The sequence below is a fragment of the Centropristis striata genome, chromosome 2 (genome assembly GCF_030273125.1).
Source record: "Centropristis striata isolate RG_2023a ecotype Rhode Island chromosome 2, C.striata_1.0, whole genome shotgun sequence".
Classification (NCBI taxonomy): Eukaryota; Metazoa; Chordata; class Actinopteri; order Perciformes; family Serranidae; genus Centropristis; species Centropristis striata.
In genome coordinates, this window is record NC_081518.1 from 2,730,896 (window position 1) to 2,748,462 (window position 17,567).

General features: G+C 34.8%; 2 protein-coding genes across 3 annotated transcripts; one reads left to right on the top strand and one right to left on the bottom strand.

The window, feature by feature from the left end:
- Positions 1-357: 357 nt before the first annotated feature.
- tex9 (testis expressed 9) lies at positions 358-8,465 on the top strand. 2 transcript variants are annotated; one of them, XM_059359209.1, is made up of 12 exons: positions 358-456; positions 2,534-2,667; positions 3,542-3,605; positions 3,698-3,774; positions 4,057-4,102; positions 4,231-4,307; positions 4,764-4,927; positions 5,114-5,205; positions 6,039-6,212; positions 6,287-6,421; positions 7,502-7,636; positions 8,286-8,465. In XM_059359209.1, the coding sequence occupies exons 3-12, from the start codon at positions 3,603-3,605 to the stop codon at positions 8,361-8,363; spliced, it is 981 nt and encodes a 326-aa protein (XP_059215192.1). In that variant the 5' UTR covers positions 358-456; positions 2,534-2,667; positions 3,542-3,602; the 3' UTR covers positions 8,364-8,465. The 2 variants fall into 2 exon arrangements, with proteins under 2 accessions (XP_059215192.1, XP_059215183.1); XM_059359200.1 differs by lacking the exon at positions 358-456 and adding an exon at positions 1,343-1,476.
- Positions 8,186-16,958, bottom strand: mns1 (meiosis-specific nuclear structural 1). Its single transcript, XM_059359143.1, has 10 exons — positions 16,812-16,958; positions 14,409-14,618; positions 13,636-13,763; positions 13,416-13,518; positions 12,008-12,237; positions 10,966-11,182; positions 10,647-10,754; positions 9,637-9,894; positions 8,763-8,888; positions 8,186-8,673 (listed from the first exon to the last, which is right to left on the bottom strand). The coding sequence occupies exons 1-10, from the start codon at positions 16,812-16,814 to the stop codon at positions 8,563-8,565; spliced, it is 1,494 nt and encodes a 497-aa protein (XP_059215126.1). The 5' UTR covers positions 16,815-16,958; the 3' UTR covers positions 8,186-8,562.
- Between the last annotated feature and the right edge of the window lie 609 nt (positions 16,959-17,567).

Genomic DNA, 17,567 nt, shown 5'->3' on the forward strand with positions numbered 1-17,567 from the left:
GTCTGGACCGGACTGGACTGGACGGGAGGCGGTGCTCTCCGCTTAAACCACATGGATCGGAGGTCGCTGCGGTGCTAACGGGACAGCAGCGCGCCCTGTTGTTGTTGTTGTTGTTATGTTGTTGTTGTTGTTGTGGTTGTTGTTGCCACCCAGCCCTCCTCCCACATCGCTCGCTTCAAGTCCGGACTCTCGGTGACCTAGAGACTCGGTGGGACCGGACTAGACGGTGCATGGGTCTAAATAAAGGCGGTGTGTGTGTGTGGACAGCTGCAGCAGCTCGTCGTCCTCCCCGTGCTGCTGCTGCTGCTGCTGCTCTCATAGACCTCTATGGTAAAACCCCCTTATGGACCTTCTGGCATTTCTCTGCATGTGCATGGAGTAGTAGCTGCTGGGAGCACGCATGCGCACTGAGACCCCCAGCATTAAAAACAACATGTGAGCAGAATACGTTTTACTGTAAGAATGAATGAAAAGCCCCTCACAACTTAAATATGGATATTATTGTTTTCATAGGTTATTTATTTCTATTATTTATTTATTTAATTTTTTATTATTAAATACATCATCTGCTTATTTTTATCATCTGTAAATACACCAAATCTAAATACACATATTATTATTATTATTATTACTATTATTATACTAATATTATTATATTTCACAAACTAACTTAATAATAATAATAATAATAATAATAAGTTAAATTGTTAAAATTAGTGCCCATATTTGCAACATCAGTGGTGACGATTAATTATAATATTAATAATATTATTAAAGAAATTATTTCACTTCAAGAAATTATTCCACTTCAATAAACCTACTCAAACCTAATATTATTTATTTTCATTTATTAAAATAATAATTATTAAATACCTTATATCTACATATTGTATCATCTGTAAATACAACTAATTAAAATACACATATTATCATTATTATCATCAGTGGTGAAGATTAATTGTAATATTAATATTATTATTAAATCAATTATTTTACTTCAATAAACCAACTCAAATGTAATATTATTTATTTTTATTTATAATAATAATAATAATAATAATAATAATAATTAAAATACATGAAATACATTATATCTACATATTGTATCATCTGTAAATACAGCTAATTAAAATACACATATTGTTATCATTATTATATTAAATAAACTATCATAATATAATAATAATAATAATAATAATAATAATATTTCATTTTTACTATAAAATTAGAGCCCATATTTGCAACATCAGTGGTGAAGATTAATTTAATATAAATTAATGAAATAAAACTTTGCTCCTTCATATATCTACCGCTCTACACTTTTGGCAGTTCGCCTTTTAGACATCCCTAACAGGCTACCGTACTGCTGTTGCTAGGCAACAGGACGCTCTCTTCGTCTTCTCTCAGTGAAAGTGAAAAATGTCTGAAAGAAACGGAGATAAAAAGCTCCGTCCGCCTCTCACCGCCGGCCCGAAGGTCTGTAGCGTCTCTGTTTCACTTTATCTCTCTAATGTTGACACTAAACTGTTTTTGTGCCGTTAAAAACTATTTCTCAGAGTGTTTCCAACAGGTGAAGTCGCTCATCAGACATCAACACAAGCTAACGAGGACCTAGCTTCTCTTTTCTTTTCTTTTCTTTTCTTTTCACGAAACAATCAATATATATTTTAATAAATTGTTTTGGGGTCATTTTTTTTCATGTTTTAATTTTTTTGAAACGTCAAAAATAATTTATTCAGTTAAATTCGGTTATTAATATACATGGAGCAAAACAATCTATTTTCACTAATGTGCAATCATCAGTGATGGATGGTAACTAAGTACATTTACTCAAGTACTTCAGTACAGTTTTGAGGTACTTGTACTTTACTTGAGTATTTCCATTTTATGTAACTTTATACTTCTATTTCACTACATTTAGAGGCAAATATTGTTCTTTATTCACTATATTTAGCTGACTGCTTTATTTACTTTTCAGGTCATGATTTAACATAAAAAATATACATGTAAAGTGATTAGACATTTGTTTTTAAATTAAACCTCATAACAGTATAATAACACAGTAAATTAAGTAGTTAACATGATGAACCCTATGTTTACAACATTAACATGCTACTTACATAAATGCATCAACACAAGTTATCTAATATTTGGTATATATATATATATATATATATATATATATATATATATATATATATATATATATATACATATATATATATACACACAATCTCAGTGGGTCCATTCTGCATAGTGAGTACTTTTACTTTTGATACTATAAGTACATTTTGATGCTGATACTTTTGTACTTTTACTTCAGTAAGTTTTGAATGCAGAACTTTTACTGTAGTGGAGTACTTTCACAGTGTGGTTAATAGTTAGTTAGTTAGTTAGTTAGTAGTTATACAGGCTGATATACTGGCTTAATATAAGGAGAAAAGTATTGGAAGTTAATTTATATTATGATCCAAATGTGAAATTTAGAGCCCAGAAATTGATGTTACATATTCTGCTGCTTTGTCTGGTTTAGCTGAAGAAACGTCCGTCCAGCAGTCAGACTGATTCTGGGTCCAGGAGGGTCGAAGTCAGACCTCAGGCCAGACCTGCCTCTGGTCCAGCTAAGAAGATCACTGAGGACCTTTTTGCTAAAGAGGAAGAATACAAGTAAGACTATCTGTTCAACACACAGCTATTTCTCTCATGTTTTCAAAAAGCAGGGATCCACATATTCAGAAAAACATTTAATAAGATACAATTCTCCTTTTACACAGTTGATGTCTTCATCAAACCTGGGGACAAGTTCCACTTATGTAAAACTTATAATTGATAATCATTACTCATGTTTTAATTCAAAAGAAAGAAAATCAGAAGAAGGTTTTTTTTCTCCATTGAAGATACAAATCATTGTCAACTTCCCTCAGAAGTTCTGGTTTGTAACTCTGTGCTAGTTTTGTTTGATGATGATAGATAAAGTACAACTGGAAATAAGGTCAAATATATATAGTCTAAAAATTCTAGTTTAGTCTAAAAATATAAGAGTAGCAGGTATCCACATTTTACCTCTATTATGTAATATTTTCAACCTGTGTTCACATTTGCAACATTTAAAATTCTTCATTGAGCATGATTTTGCTTTGAAAGTAAAAAACAAACAAACAATATTTTCTAAATCAGACTTTAGTTTCTTTTGGGGCTAAAATGTTAATCCAGTAAGGATCAAATTTAATAAATAATGATCAGGTCATATAGGTGAGGTCGTGCTGAAAACAATGATACCAAGACGGCATGGGAAATGGTTTTTAAGTGGAAAAATGATTTAAATTTGTATTAAAAAACTGAGAAAATAACCCAAATCTCCAAAGGGATAACTGCACACATTCTATTTATTGTACTCCTTTAAAATGAAAAAATCTGCCACATAACATTATTATTCTTTTCTTTTCTTTTTTTCTGTTCTTTTTTCTTTTCTTTTCTTTTCTTTTCTTTTCTTTTCTTTTCTTTTCTTTTCTTTTCTTTTCTCTTCTTTTCTTTTCTTCAGACTCTTAAATGCAGAGCTGGAAGCTAAGACAGCAGCTCTAGTGAGACAGGCAGAGCAACTGATGGTAAGTTATCAAGATGTGCACATGAACTATTTTGTTTTGATGAGCAAATAGTTGATTTAAAGAGTGAATCTCTTGTTGTTGATCTGGTTTAGAGAGATCAGAGTGATGTTCTGTCTCAGCCTTTATCCAACCTCCTGCTGACGGACTTTGATGATGAAGACGAGTCCAGGTAATGAATAAATAAAACACTGGAGGCTTGGACATGACACAAGAATCACTTTTTAACTCTTTGATGCTCAACATATAAACACCTTGTAATGCACAACATGGGTCCAAAATGACCCCCATTAATTCCCCATGTTGTTTCATGCTGGCTGTGTGTTTGAATAACCTTTTTTAAATTATTAAAACAGATCATTATATCCATTTTTCCTTTCATACTTTATGAAGAAAATAGTTTTTGTATTATTACGATGCAATGTGTCTTATTGTATCTTTCTGTTCCCTGCAGGATGATAAAGCCTCAGCAGAGCTCTGAGCAGCAGCCTGGTCTCAAGGTATCACATTATACAGTTATCAAGCTTTCTGACACTTTGCTCAACAGAAACTTGTTTACAATCCTCAGCTTCAGTCTGTTAATTCAACGTGGCTTCATGCTGTTTCTATATGCCGTCTCTTTTCTTAGGTGGTGACCAAAAAAAGACCAACATCACACAGTAAACGCTCTGGAAAACAAGGCAGAGAGCCTCACTGTGGAACTACGTGAGTTTGATTCTGAATACGTTTTACGACCATTTTTATCATGTGAAAATAACACAATGTAGCTTATGGTGGATCGCCTAATTTATCGTAGAAAGAAATTATTATCTGTGAGTCAGAAGTTGAACTTTCTGACAGTCCTTGAATGAATCATTGGTTCAGAAAGAGACACATTTTTTTTCCCATTATTCATGACACTTGTGGGCAAAAGTGTTTCATATATTAATTCCATTTTATTCAAATTTAAAAAAGTATTTATAAGAAAAATTCAACTTGAGTTTTTTCTTCTCTTTTATGATTTATGTCATTATAACTGTGTGGTTCTACATAAAATTTCTGTTATTATTTTGTATTCTTAAAAAGAGCAAAAAAAAAACGACTTGGGGTTCAGAGGGTTCAATATAATCCTGCATTTCTCATAAGGCAGTTTAAATTCTTATAATTTTTTCTTGATTTCAGAACCCCAAAGAAGTCTCATGTGGATGATTTAGCAGCTGTAGAAGACTCAGCTGATTTCTTCCTGGCGAAGACGATCCGCGGCGTGGAGGAGAAGATGAACGACTCTCTGAGTCATGAAGATGTGGGAGATGATGCTGCTGATGCTGGAGACAATATAGGAGCAGGTAATACAGTTTAATGATTAATAGTGATGGATAAGAGCTCCAGAGGACCTCCACTGTTTGTTGGGTTAAAGTTACCTTCCATGAGGAAATTAAATCTCCATTACCATGAAATAAAACAGCTTGTCAGTCAGATCATCACACGTCTGATATGTTTTTGATCTTCTTGCTCTGTTCTGTTTTGTTCAGGTGTCTCAGACGCTCAAATACGAGTTCTGAAGGCAAAACTACGGATCATGCAAGAAGAACTGGATCAACTGTCATGTGAATATTATAAAAAGGTAAGTGGGTAACACATATTCAACATTAATTAGTTTCTTATTAGCATGCAAATAAGTAACATATTGGCTCTTAATGAGTCATTATTAAGTAGTTATTAATGCCTTATTCTGCATGGCCTTATTATACAACCAGTAAGACATTAACTAAGAGTTTTCCCTCAATAACCTCAGAATTATTGATTATTAGTAGTAAGTAAGGAAGTTGTTGTATCTGAGTTATGATCTTAATATGCTTTACTTTGTATGGACTTCATAATCTCTACATAGCGGTGAAGGAAACCATGGAAACGGCAAATATCCACCTTCTCCAGACCTTTGACTGACTGGTGGCTCCTTTTGGATGATTGGATGAGGATTGGTAGATTGTAATGTCAATCATTACTCTACAAAGTGGCTCACTTTGCTACAATGTTAGTCTACCAGTGACCCATAAAGTGACTTATAAAGTCCATACAAAGTAAAGCATATTAAGATCATAACTCATATACAACAACTTCCTTATGTACTGCTAATAATCAATAATTCTGAGGTTATTGAGGGAAAACTCTTAGTTAATGTCTTACTGGTTGTATAATAAGGCCATGCAGAATAAGGCATTAATAACTACTTAATAATGACTAATTAAGAGCCAATATGGCACTAATTTGAATGCTAATAAGCAACTAATTGATGTTGAATATGTGTTCCCTAATATAAAGTGTTACCGGTAAGTGTTCTAGCCTGGTTGTAGCAGCAGAGGGGGACAGAGCTTCAGCTGAACCAGCCACTGATGGACAAACAGAGAAGACTTAAATACTGATAATAAAGGTAACATTGTGTTTCTGTTGTTGCAGGATGATGAAAACACTAAACTTGGTGCCAAAGTGAAGGAGCTTGAGGAGGATCGATCCAGACTGCAGAAGACAACCAACATCCAGCAGACACAGATTGAGAAACACAGAACTTTAGCAGAAGAGTCCGATAAAAAATGTGACGGTCTTCAGCTGCAAGTGTCTTCGTTACACAAGGTCTGTAAGATAATAAGGGATGGACTTCAAAATATCAATCCCCATCACTCACCTCCTGGTTCCTCTCTGTGCAGGAAATAGAAAACCTGAATCGATCCCAGAAACAAGCAGCAGCGGCTCACAGCAGCGTGGAGGTCCGTCTGAACCGAGCGCTGGAGGAGGTGGAGAGGTTAAAGACTCAACTCAACAAGATGAAACAGAGCAACAAGGTGAGCACAGAGCAGAGAAGTATTCAGGTCTGTTACTGCAGTAAAAGTACTAATACCACACTGTGAAATGACTCCACTACAGTAAAAGTCCTGCATTCAAAACTTACTGAAGTAAAAGTACAAAAGTATCAGCATCAAAATGTACTTAACGTTTCAAAAGTAAAAGTACTTGTTATGCAGAATGAACCCACTCAGATTGTTTTATATATTCTAAATATATTATTACAGTATTTGTATTGATGCATTTATGTTAGCAGCATTTTAATTTGAAAATCAGACAGAACTACATACACGACCGCAGTGAGTAAAATGTAAAAAAAAAAAAAAAAAAGAAGTAAAAAAGGCCCTGAAACTGGGGTTCAAAGGGTTAAACTGACTTTGTACACTAGAGTTTACTTACAGATTGTTTTGCATATTTAATTTTAAAAAATACTTTGGTTCAGAAAATGATTTGTTGTTCAGTCTTAATAATCATGAATAATTTAATTCTTTGCTACTTTTGCTTTCTATCAAACACATTACAGTCCTGTGTGTGTGTGTGTGTGTATATATATATATATATATATATATATAATAGTTTTAGGTTTATAGTTGGTGTTTGATGTTTGATGTTACTGAACACATTTCAAATTTACTATTTCAATGACTTTCATTGTAGGAATAACCTCTACAAATAAAATCGATTCCAGTTTGTATTTAAAACTATTTTAAATTCTAAAAAGATAATCAAACATAATTATTCAAAGTTACTAAAAAATGGAACACATGTATAACAATCACAGAGAATTGATTTTTTTATTTTATTTGAACGCACAGTAAAAAGATAATTTATCCTTCTAGTAGATGAAAGACAGTAAATCCACTGAGTGGAACAATAAAAGTGAAACATGCAGAAAAACCTTCATGACGATGTGGAAAATATCTGAAGATTGAAAGAGAAAAAGATCCTGAAACTCTTTAAGAGTTACAGAAAGCAGCAGCTACAACCTCAACATTTTGATTAAATTGTTTACAGAAGAGAGCTAGTTCACATTGCACCAACACTGACTTTAATCAGAGTTTTAAATGATTTTATATCAGGACAAGATCAGCGAGGAGCATCAGAGTAAAGAAAATCTACTGGCTGAGAACAAAATGCTGAAGAAACAGAAAGCAGAACTCATCCTGGGCTTCAAGAAACAGCTGAAGCTGATCGACGTTCTCAAGAGGCAAAAGGTACGTGCTCTATGGGCTGAAATATGTGCCACCAGAAACTGAATTTGAATCATTTATATTTGAATTTGAATTGCTTAACTTGAATAATTGCAGTAAAAAACTGAATTTGAATCACATAATTTGAATTTGTATTGTTCAATTTGAATCATTGCATTGAAAAACTGAATCTGAATTGTAATTTCAAATTTAATTTATTAGTTTGGAACTGGACGTTCAGTTCTCACAATTCAAATTCAGTTCGCAAAATTCAATTTAAATTTTCTTCGACGAATATCCGAGTAGTTGAGGCACAGCAATCAAGCCCAGAAAATGGATATGCTGATTGGCCAAAGAGGTGCTCTGTGTATCTGTGCTCGATTGCTCTGCCTCAATTACCCGGATGTTCGTTGCAGAAAATTGAGATTGAATTTCGTGAACTGAATTTGAATTGTGAGAACTGAATGTTCAGTTCCAAACTAATACATTCAGATTCAGTTTTTCATTGCAATTATTCAAGTTAAGTAATTCAAATTCAAATATATATATTTTTCAAATATAAATAATTCAAATTCAGTGCACATATTTCAGCCCATATATGTTTCTCATACTGACCCTGTTCTCAGTTTAATCAGAATGATTGATTGACTTCCTGTCTGTTTCTTTTACTCAGATGCATTTTGAAGCTGCTAAGCTGCTTTCATTCACAGAAGAAGAGTTCATGAAGGCTCTGGACTGGGGGAAGTCCTAAACATTTTACACATCTGACTTCTAATGAGAGTTACATTCAGCCAGCAGACCACCTGAGATCTGTCCTGGAGTGATTTTAATAAAGAGCAGTCTGAATAAAAAAATGTCATTAAATCATTGTGTTGTTCCTGAATGTCACTAAAAGTTTCTACAGTAGTTCCCTGTAATCTTAAACTGCCTCTAGTGGCAGAGTGTGATGTTTACTCGTCGCTCTCCCAGCCGTCGTCAGACAACAGATCAGTCTGTCGGCTCTTAAACTTCTTCTTGAAGTCTTCGTCAAAGTGCTCCAGGTCTCCTTCACGCAGCAAACCCTGGAAACAGACCAGACAGACTGCTGGTCAGACACTCAATGATCTCCAGGAGATGTTATGAAGCTGTGTGACATCATTAATGATCGTACCTTGGGGAGGTATCCGAGGAGTTTAGTGGCGTGGCGTTTAAGAAGTCGCTGCCTCTCCTCCTCGATGATCTGTCGCCGCAGCGCCTCCCTCTCCTGCTCCATCGCTCGTTCTTTAGCCTCCAGCTCCTTCAAGACACAGATCCACGTTCTCAGTCAGCAGAACCATCCAACATTACAATCATCACAGCTCTCCCCTACAGAGTCTAACTACAATAACTAGCAAAAGGTAAACTGAGAAAAACTGCTTTAAAGTTTTTTTTAAAGTGTTTAAACTGGCCAGCCAAATGTGTTATAGATGTATATATAGATAATACATGTATTGATGATGTCATTTTTATGCTCAAAAATCATGATGATTTATTTAACTTTTGACTGTGGGGTGGACATGGAGGTGGTGCCAAGTTATATAATCAATTTGATTGATTGATTTTATTTAATAGAAGCAGAAAGTGTTTTTACCCTGGTGAATCTGCACCAGGTCATTTTATGTCTGTTTTGATCATTTTACGTCTTTTTTTTGGTTATTTTACATCCTTTTTTTGCCATTTGATGTCTTTTTTTGTAATTTTACATCTTTTTTTTGGTAATTTTAAGTCTTTTTTGGTCATTTTAAGTCTTTTTGGTCATTTTAAGTATTTTTTAGTCATTTTAAGTCTTCTTTTGGTCACTTTACATCTTTCTTGGTCATTTTATGTAGAGTGATATGCCATCAGGCTGTCTCATTCTAACAGAGATAACAGACTCACTGGATTCACCCTCAGAGATGAATAAAGTCATTTAGATTAGATTTGATAGATTTTGTGTAGTAATATCAGCTCAGCCTCTGACCACCATGTTCCTGCAGTAATAAAACACAGAGAGACGTGTTTGGTACCTTGTCGGCCTCGTGCTGCCGTCTTCTGTCCTCGATCAGTTTCTCCACCTCACGTTTGTGCTCCAGCTGCTTCATGCGGCGTTTCTGTGCGTTCATCTGCTCCAAGCGATCGTCTTCGGCAAACTTAGCCATCATGATCCTCCTGAAGGCCTCCTCTTCCTCTCTCTCCGCCTGCCTCCTCATCTCTTTGAAGGCCATCTGCTGCTGGCACGTCTCCTGCATCATCAGCCTCGCTCGGATCTTCTTCTCCATCTCCTCCTGTTCAACCAAACAAACATTCACTTCATTCAGATGCACACAGGAGTCTCTCTCTGTTTTCTCACATTTCATCCACCAAAGTCTAACTGCAGTAACCACATTTTTGGTCAAAATTGACTTATAACTAAAAAATGAACTCCTTGATGTCTGTTTTTGCTTGTGAAAAAGTTTTAGATTTCAATTTTGCTTTATTTCAGAGAAATAATGATATAAAAAACACAAAATCCAACTAAAAACCAAGCAGTAATTGCACTTACCACGCTCTGCTTTAGATATAGATACTAATTTAAACACAAAAATAATAGAAATTATAAGTTTAGTTGAAAGGGAAATTATTATCTAGATAGTGATAATAAGTAAAAAAGTGTTTTTTTAAAATCATATTAAATCTAAAATACACAAATCTTTAAATAGAGTTGTTAAACACTTTTAAATACATTATAGTTACGGCTCTCTGTTTATCATCACTATTAGAACCTTTTACAGCAAAAACAGAGTGCAGTAACTACGTTTTTGGGGTCAAAGGTCAAATAAATCATCATGATCTTTTAGTATAAAAATTACATCATCAATACATGTAGAAATACGTGTCATATCACTAACCTACCTATAAATCAGTTGGCTGGCCAGTTAAAACACGTTAAAAAACTTTAAAGCAGTTTTTCTCAGTTTAACCCTTTGCTAGTTACTGCAGTTAGACTCTGTAGAGCAGAATACATAAATATATTTGTTAGTAACACATTGATACTCACGATGTCTCTCTGCCTGTTGGCCTGTTCTTGTTCTTCAAAGTAAAGTTCCTCTCGGACTCTCTCCATCTCTTCACGCTGCTGCCTCTCTCCTTCTATCTTCTCAGCCAGCTGGAGGAGGACAGAGAGGAGGAGAGAGAGGAGGAGAGAGAGGAGGACAGAGAGGAGGAAAGAGAGGAGGACAGAGAGGAGGAGAGAGGAGGACAGAGAGGAGGACAGAGGGGAGGACAGAGAGGAGGACAGAGAGGAGTGAGTTCTGGTTCCTCATACAGGCTGATTGAATGGATAAAAGCATTAAAACAGAAGAAAAGGTTGTGTGAACCAGTTTGTGGATGTGCTCCTTAGCTTCTTCTCTCTCTCTGATCTTGGCTGCTCTGCTCTCCTCCATGTGCTCCCTCTGGTTGGATAACTCCACGATGCGTCTGTTCTCCTCCTCTATCTTCTGCTGCTCCAGATGTTTCCACTCCGCCTGCTGCCTCTTGAACTCTTCAATGTGCTGCTGAGTGGCTCGGACCTTCTCCAGCTTCAGCTGCCTCTCCCTTTAAAAACATTATCAACATTATCTTTTAATAAATCCATTATACGACCACAGACTTCTTGTTTTCTCTGAAAAGAAATACATACAATAAGACACTTTATTTGAAATGCAAACTCTTAATGAACCAACAAATTAAAAGACTCAAAGAAAACAGATGTTTAGTACCAAGGTTATTACAGTTAAAGAAAACTAACGAAATAACGAAAACTAGAATTGAAAAAACATTTTCGTTAACTGAAATAAAAATAAAAACAAGTTTTTTAGAAAACGATAACTAACTGAAACTGTATTTTGTGGTTACAAAACTAACTAAAATTATAGTGAAAATGTCCTTCGTTTTCGTCTTTGTCAACTTTTTTCAATATATATTCTCAGGTTTCTATATATATTCTCAGACTTTCAATATATATTCTCAGGTTTCTATATGTATTCTCAGTCTTTTAATATCTATTCTCTGACTTTTAATATATATTCTCAGGTTTCAATATATATTCTCAGGTTTCTATATATATTCTCAGGTTTCTATATATATTCTCAGACTTTTAATATATATTCTCAGGTTTCAATATATATTCTCAGGTTTCAATATACATTCTCAGGTTTCAATATACATTCTCAGGTTTCAATATACATTCTCATGTTTCTATATATATTCTCAGGTTTCTATATATATTCTCAGACTTTTAATATATATTCTCAGACTTTTAATATATATTCTCAGGTGTTGAATCCATATGTATAATAATTTCCTGAATGGCTTATATAACTTTTATGCATGATGCGTTCCTGTTAAAGACTGTAAGGATTCTTCTCAGTGAATACTGACATCTGGTCCTCCTCGTAGATCTTCCTGATGATCTCGTCCACCAGCAGCTTCTCCTTGAGGAACTCCTCGTACGCCTCCTGTCTCCTGCGCTCCCGCTCCACCAGCTGCTGCTCCAGCTCTCTCTGGTACTCCACCATCTCCTGGTGGCGTTTCTGCTCCTGCTTCTGCTTCTCAGCGGCCGCTCGCTCCTGCTCGCTCTTCATCTTACGGGCCAAGTCACGCTCCTCACGCTGACGTTAGAGAAAAGAGACACAGTTCACAGCCTGGAGGACGTAGTCAAGGATCAACTCAATATATCACAGAATATGATGAGAAGTCTTTTTACGGTAGTTCAAGTCAAACAAGTATTGAGTCATATAGATGGACATACTTCAAAATTATGAGTTAAAAGGTCATAATTTTGAGATTAAAAAAAGTTTAAAAAATGAGATAAAAGATCATAATTATTAGATTAAAAGTTAATTTTTTTTAGATAAAACGTCATCATTTTGAGATAAAAAAGTCATTATTATTAGATTAAAAATCATAATTACGAGATAAAAAGTCAAAATGATGAGATAAAAAATTGAAATTATAAGATAAAAAGTCATAATTATGAGATTAAAGTCATAATTATGAGATTAAAGTCGAAATTATGAGTTAAAAGGTCATAATTTTTAGATAAAAAAGTTGAAAAAATGAGATAAAAAGTCATAATTATTAGATAAAAAGTAAAACTTTTTAGATAAAAATAATTTTGAGGTAAACAAAAAAGTCATAAGATAAAGAGTCAATTATGAGATAAAAAAAGTCACAATTATCAGATAAAAAAATTAAAACGACGAGATAAAAAGTAAAAATTATGAGATAAAAAGTTGAAATTATAAGATAAAAAGTCATAATTTTGAGATAAAAAGTTGTTATAAGACGGACATACTTTTCAGAGGCTAACATTTACATATTAAACATACTTTTTAAAATTGGCCTTTTGTAATCAAATTAAAATTAACCTTTTTTCGAGACAGTGAATTTTAGATCTTCATTAAATGTAAGCCATACTCGTTATGAATAGAAGACATTACATAAATGAAGACATAAAATGTTTAATTCTATCTATATAATGTCTTATTTCACCTTTTTGAATTGAATTACTGACATAAATAAACGTTTATATTATATTCTAATTTATTGAGATGCACCTGTATATATTAAGACTGACATCAAAAGCTAATCAAACCTTTTTCTCAACAAACTGAACACAGTGAATATTGTCTTACAACATTTTCTATATTATATATAATATTATTGGGTTTCTGCCCAGTGGCTATTATGCAAAGCAAAGCAGTTATTAAAGGAAGATATTTTAAACAGAATCAAACTTCTACAACCAGTGGTTGATATTAGTTGTATTAATAAGCTGTCTGCTCACCATCGTCTCACACTTGACAGCTTGATGTTCAGCGATCTGAGCAGCGATCTCCTTGTTCAGATACGCAGCTTTTAGTTTGGACTCCAGCTCTCTGAGCTCCATGCTGAACATGTTCACAAAGTGATGATGTGATAATAACCAAGAGTCCAAAGCAGAGAAAGACGACAGAAAAGTAATAAATGTGTGTGTTGAGCCAGAACTAATGAATTAGTGTGTGTACCTGTTCTCTTTGATGTGCTGCCTCATCTTCTCTTCTCTCTGGGTCTCGTAGTTGATGCGTGCCAGCTCTTTGGCCATTCTCTCCTCTTGTTCAAGTTGTTTTTCTCTGTTTATTCTTTCCTCCTCTGCCTGCAAGTTAAATTTAATTAGAGTTAAATATAATCTACCCCAATCTCATATGTTTTGATACTTTCAAACTCTGGATTACACCTGCACACATTTTACATCTTTCCCTCAATCTCCAGCGGGATCTCTTATAACTGAGGTACTCTCTCTTCCAAAAGCTCGTAGTAAGATTTCAGTATTATTTGATCTTATTTAATCTTCAAATAAGTACTGCCTTCTGTTGTCGTTTGTCAGAGATATGAACACAGTTGAGATTTATTGGAATTTTTGTATCCAAACTCTCAAAAAGAGCTAAAGTGAATAATGCAAACTGTGATTTGTTTTTTACTTTTGCACTGAAGTTGTGACTCTTCTAAATCATCTCAACCCTAAAACTAAGCCCTTCTTTTCTGTTGTTAGCATTTATTCACCAATGGTCTGATAACATCAATGTTCACCTAAAGGTCAATGGAGGAAAATGGTTAAATTCAATAAAGGTAAAGTCTCATCATGTAGTAAACACATCCAGAAATCCAAAGATTCCAGACTGGTTTTTAAGGAAGCCATTGTGAACAGAACATTTAAGTTGCCTCCAACCTTTCAGCCTGTAGTGTAAATGTACTTCGTTACATTCCACCAGTGTTTGTGTCCAACAGGAGAGAAACGTACCCTGATCAGAGCGCTCTCCATCTCCCTCTCTCTGAGCTCCTCCTGCACCTGTCGCAGGTATCTCTTCTTCTCGAAGCTCTCCTGCTCCTGCAGTCCGGCCTGCTGCTGCCGCTCCCGGTCCAGCCGCCGCGCCTCCTGCTGCCGCTGCTGCTCCTGGTCGTGGCGACGAGTCATCAGCCTCTGCTGCTGGTTGTACGTCCAGTTACGACTCTGTCCCAGTGAAGAGAAAACAGTGAATAACCTGTTATTGTTCAAAGAGATTTTTGGTGGTTGTGGTCAGTGGGTTTTTTAGGGGGAGATAGCAGGTCAACAATAAATGCCACATAGAAGTGATGACATCATCTGAAAGCTGTGAACCTGAAGATTAATTTGAGATGAAGCTCAGCACTGTATGTCAAGTTGTTCTGGTCAAAAATATCTAATTAAAATAACTTAATGAATTAATTATTCATTTATTGAAGCCTATAACATTAGGGGACGCTTCCTAAAGTCCAGTCCAGGTTCAACTGGGTCCCACAAGTTGTTGCAGCAATTTTTGGATTGATACCATTTGTTACACACATTTGGTGCTCAATAATGCAATTTTATTCATAACGAGAATGGATAAAAATGGTCAGAAAACCCTCCAGAATATTACATCAATATATAAAGACCTTTGGAACAACAGAGAAGAATCCATGATGAGATTTGGGTTTAAAAACTTTGGTCATTTTGGAGATTTCTGTATTGTCAGCGGTTGGATGACGAGCACTTCTGTTCTCCAAACTGCTGAGAAACCCTCTTATTGTTAATAAACCTAGGAAAGCTGCTCATCCTCTGAATGCTCTAAATCAGTGGTTCTCAAATGGGGGTCCGTGTACCCCTGGGGGTACGTGAAGGCACTCCAGGGGGTATGTGAGATTTTAAAATATACATTTAAAAAGTAGCATCCATGCAGAAATTCAACTGTTTGAATTTTGTATGTGTTTCTCAGTTCCAAAGTTTAATAAATCAGACACTGATGGCACAGCGCTCTGTTTTTAAGACTTTTTTTCCAACCAAACATGCTTTGCTCTGGTTAGGGGGTACTGTTCCCCCTGTGAACGTCACTGAAAAAAGGTTGAGAACCACTGGTCCAGGTCTCTAGTTTGTGGTTGTAAAGTTTCATGAGTCTGTGATTATCCTAGAGGTCACAGCAGCTCATTTTATACACTGAGCTCCAGACTGAAGAAATGCCCTCACTGCAATGAAGTGGCTCCTACTGAAGACTGACGTCATCCCACATGAAGAGAACTGGACTCATTGGATCCACAAGAGTCTCAGCTTTACACTGAGACCCACTTTATGTCATTCAGCCTGTTTAGGGACCTCAGGATGCACAAATATTCACATACAGTAGGAGCAAATGGCAAATTAGAGCTACATGAGGAAAACAATGTGGTTTTTTGCGTTAAACTGCATGTTATCAGCAAGTTTGGGCTCTATGGATTCCTTAGATCTTCTAGTTTCATATGATATCACTATATTCAGTATAATCCTAAAAACGAGTCCGAATATTCACATACAGTAGGAGCAAATAGCACATTTTTACTACATGAGAAAAAGAATGTGGTTTTGCCTTTAACTAAACTAAACGAAAATCGCCAATAGCCGAACTTTTGACAATAAGTACATTTAATTAAACTTTATTAGCTTCACTTTTATCATTTATTACATTTACAACTTTTAAAATCTAAATAATATACTTAAAAAAGACACAAAATGACCCAAAAAAACAACACAAAATTTAAAAAAGACACAAAATGACAGAAGAAACGAAATTACTTGAAGACACAAAATGACCAAAAAAACGAGCCAAAATTACAAAAAAAAAAGACACAAAATGACAGAAAAAAACTAAATGACTTAAAAAAGAAACAAAATGACCAAAAAAGGACACAAAATTACAAGACACAAAATAACAGAAAAAGACACAAAATGACAAAAAAAATCCCACAAAATTACCAAAAAGACACAAAATTACTAGGACACAAAATTATTAGACAAAGACACAAAATTACCAAAAAAAAGACAAAATTATTTTAAAAAAGACACAAAATTACCGAAAAAAGACAAAATTATTTAAAAAAAAAGACAAAATTACCAAAAAAGACACAAAATTATTTTTAAAAAGACACATTTTTTCAAAAACTTCCGGACATGGTATCCTAACATTCTGGGGCTCTATAGATTCCTTAGATCTTCTAGTTTCATATATATATCATTATCTTCTTCAGTAAACTCCTAAAAAAGAGCCTGAGGACATCAGAACAGTAACAACAGGTATCTGACCTCTGACCTCTGACCTCTGTCAGCTGGGTTGTTTGTAGCAGTGAAGCCTCGTTAACGTTAACTCTAACTAGGTGAGGATTAATTGATATTTACCATGTTTTTCGGTGTTTTTCGTCGATACCCGCCTTCTTGACTTAACTCAAGCGTCTTAACACTTCGTTAACAACTTTGTTCATACACTTAAAAGTTAATTTTCGTCGTTTCAGCGGTTAATTAGCTGCTGTTAGCTCCAAATGTCGCCTCGGTTGTTTTTGGCGTCTCGTCGTCATGGGAACGCCTCCGAACGTCCCCGGGGATGACGTCAGGCCCGGGAAAATCTTCTTCTTCTTCTTCTTTGAGTTATTGGCGGTTGTCCGACCAACGTACTCATTACCGCCACCTACTGGACTACTGGAGTGGTGGAGCAGTAGATTGACAGGAAAATAAGGAGAGAAAATAATAATACTGATTAAATAAATGAATATTTCAAACATTTTAAATGTTAATAATCCATGACTAAATGTATTGCAAACATTTCTCATCACTAAAATCCAGTGATTCAAACTAATGTAGTAAAAACAGTGAAAAAACTAAAACTAAAAACTAAATTACTTAAAAAAAGACACAAAATGACCCAAAAAAGACACAAAATGACCCAAAAAAACGACACAAAATTACAAAAAAAAGACACAAAATGACAGAAAAAACTAAATTACTTCAAGACACAAAATTACCAAAAAAACGAGCCAAAATTACAAAAAAAAGACACAAAATGACAGAAAAAAACTAAATGACTTAAAAAAAAGACACAAAATGACTAAAAAAAACACAAAATTACCAAAAAGACACAAAATTACTAGGACACAAAAT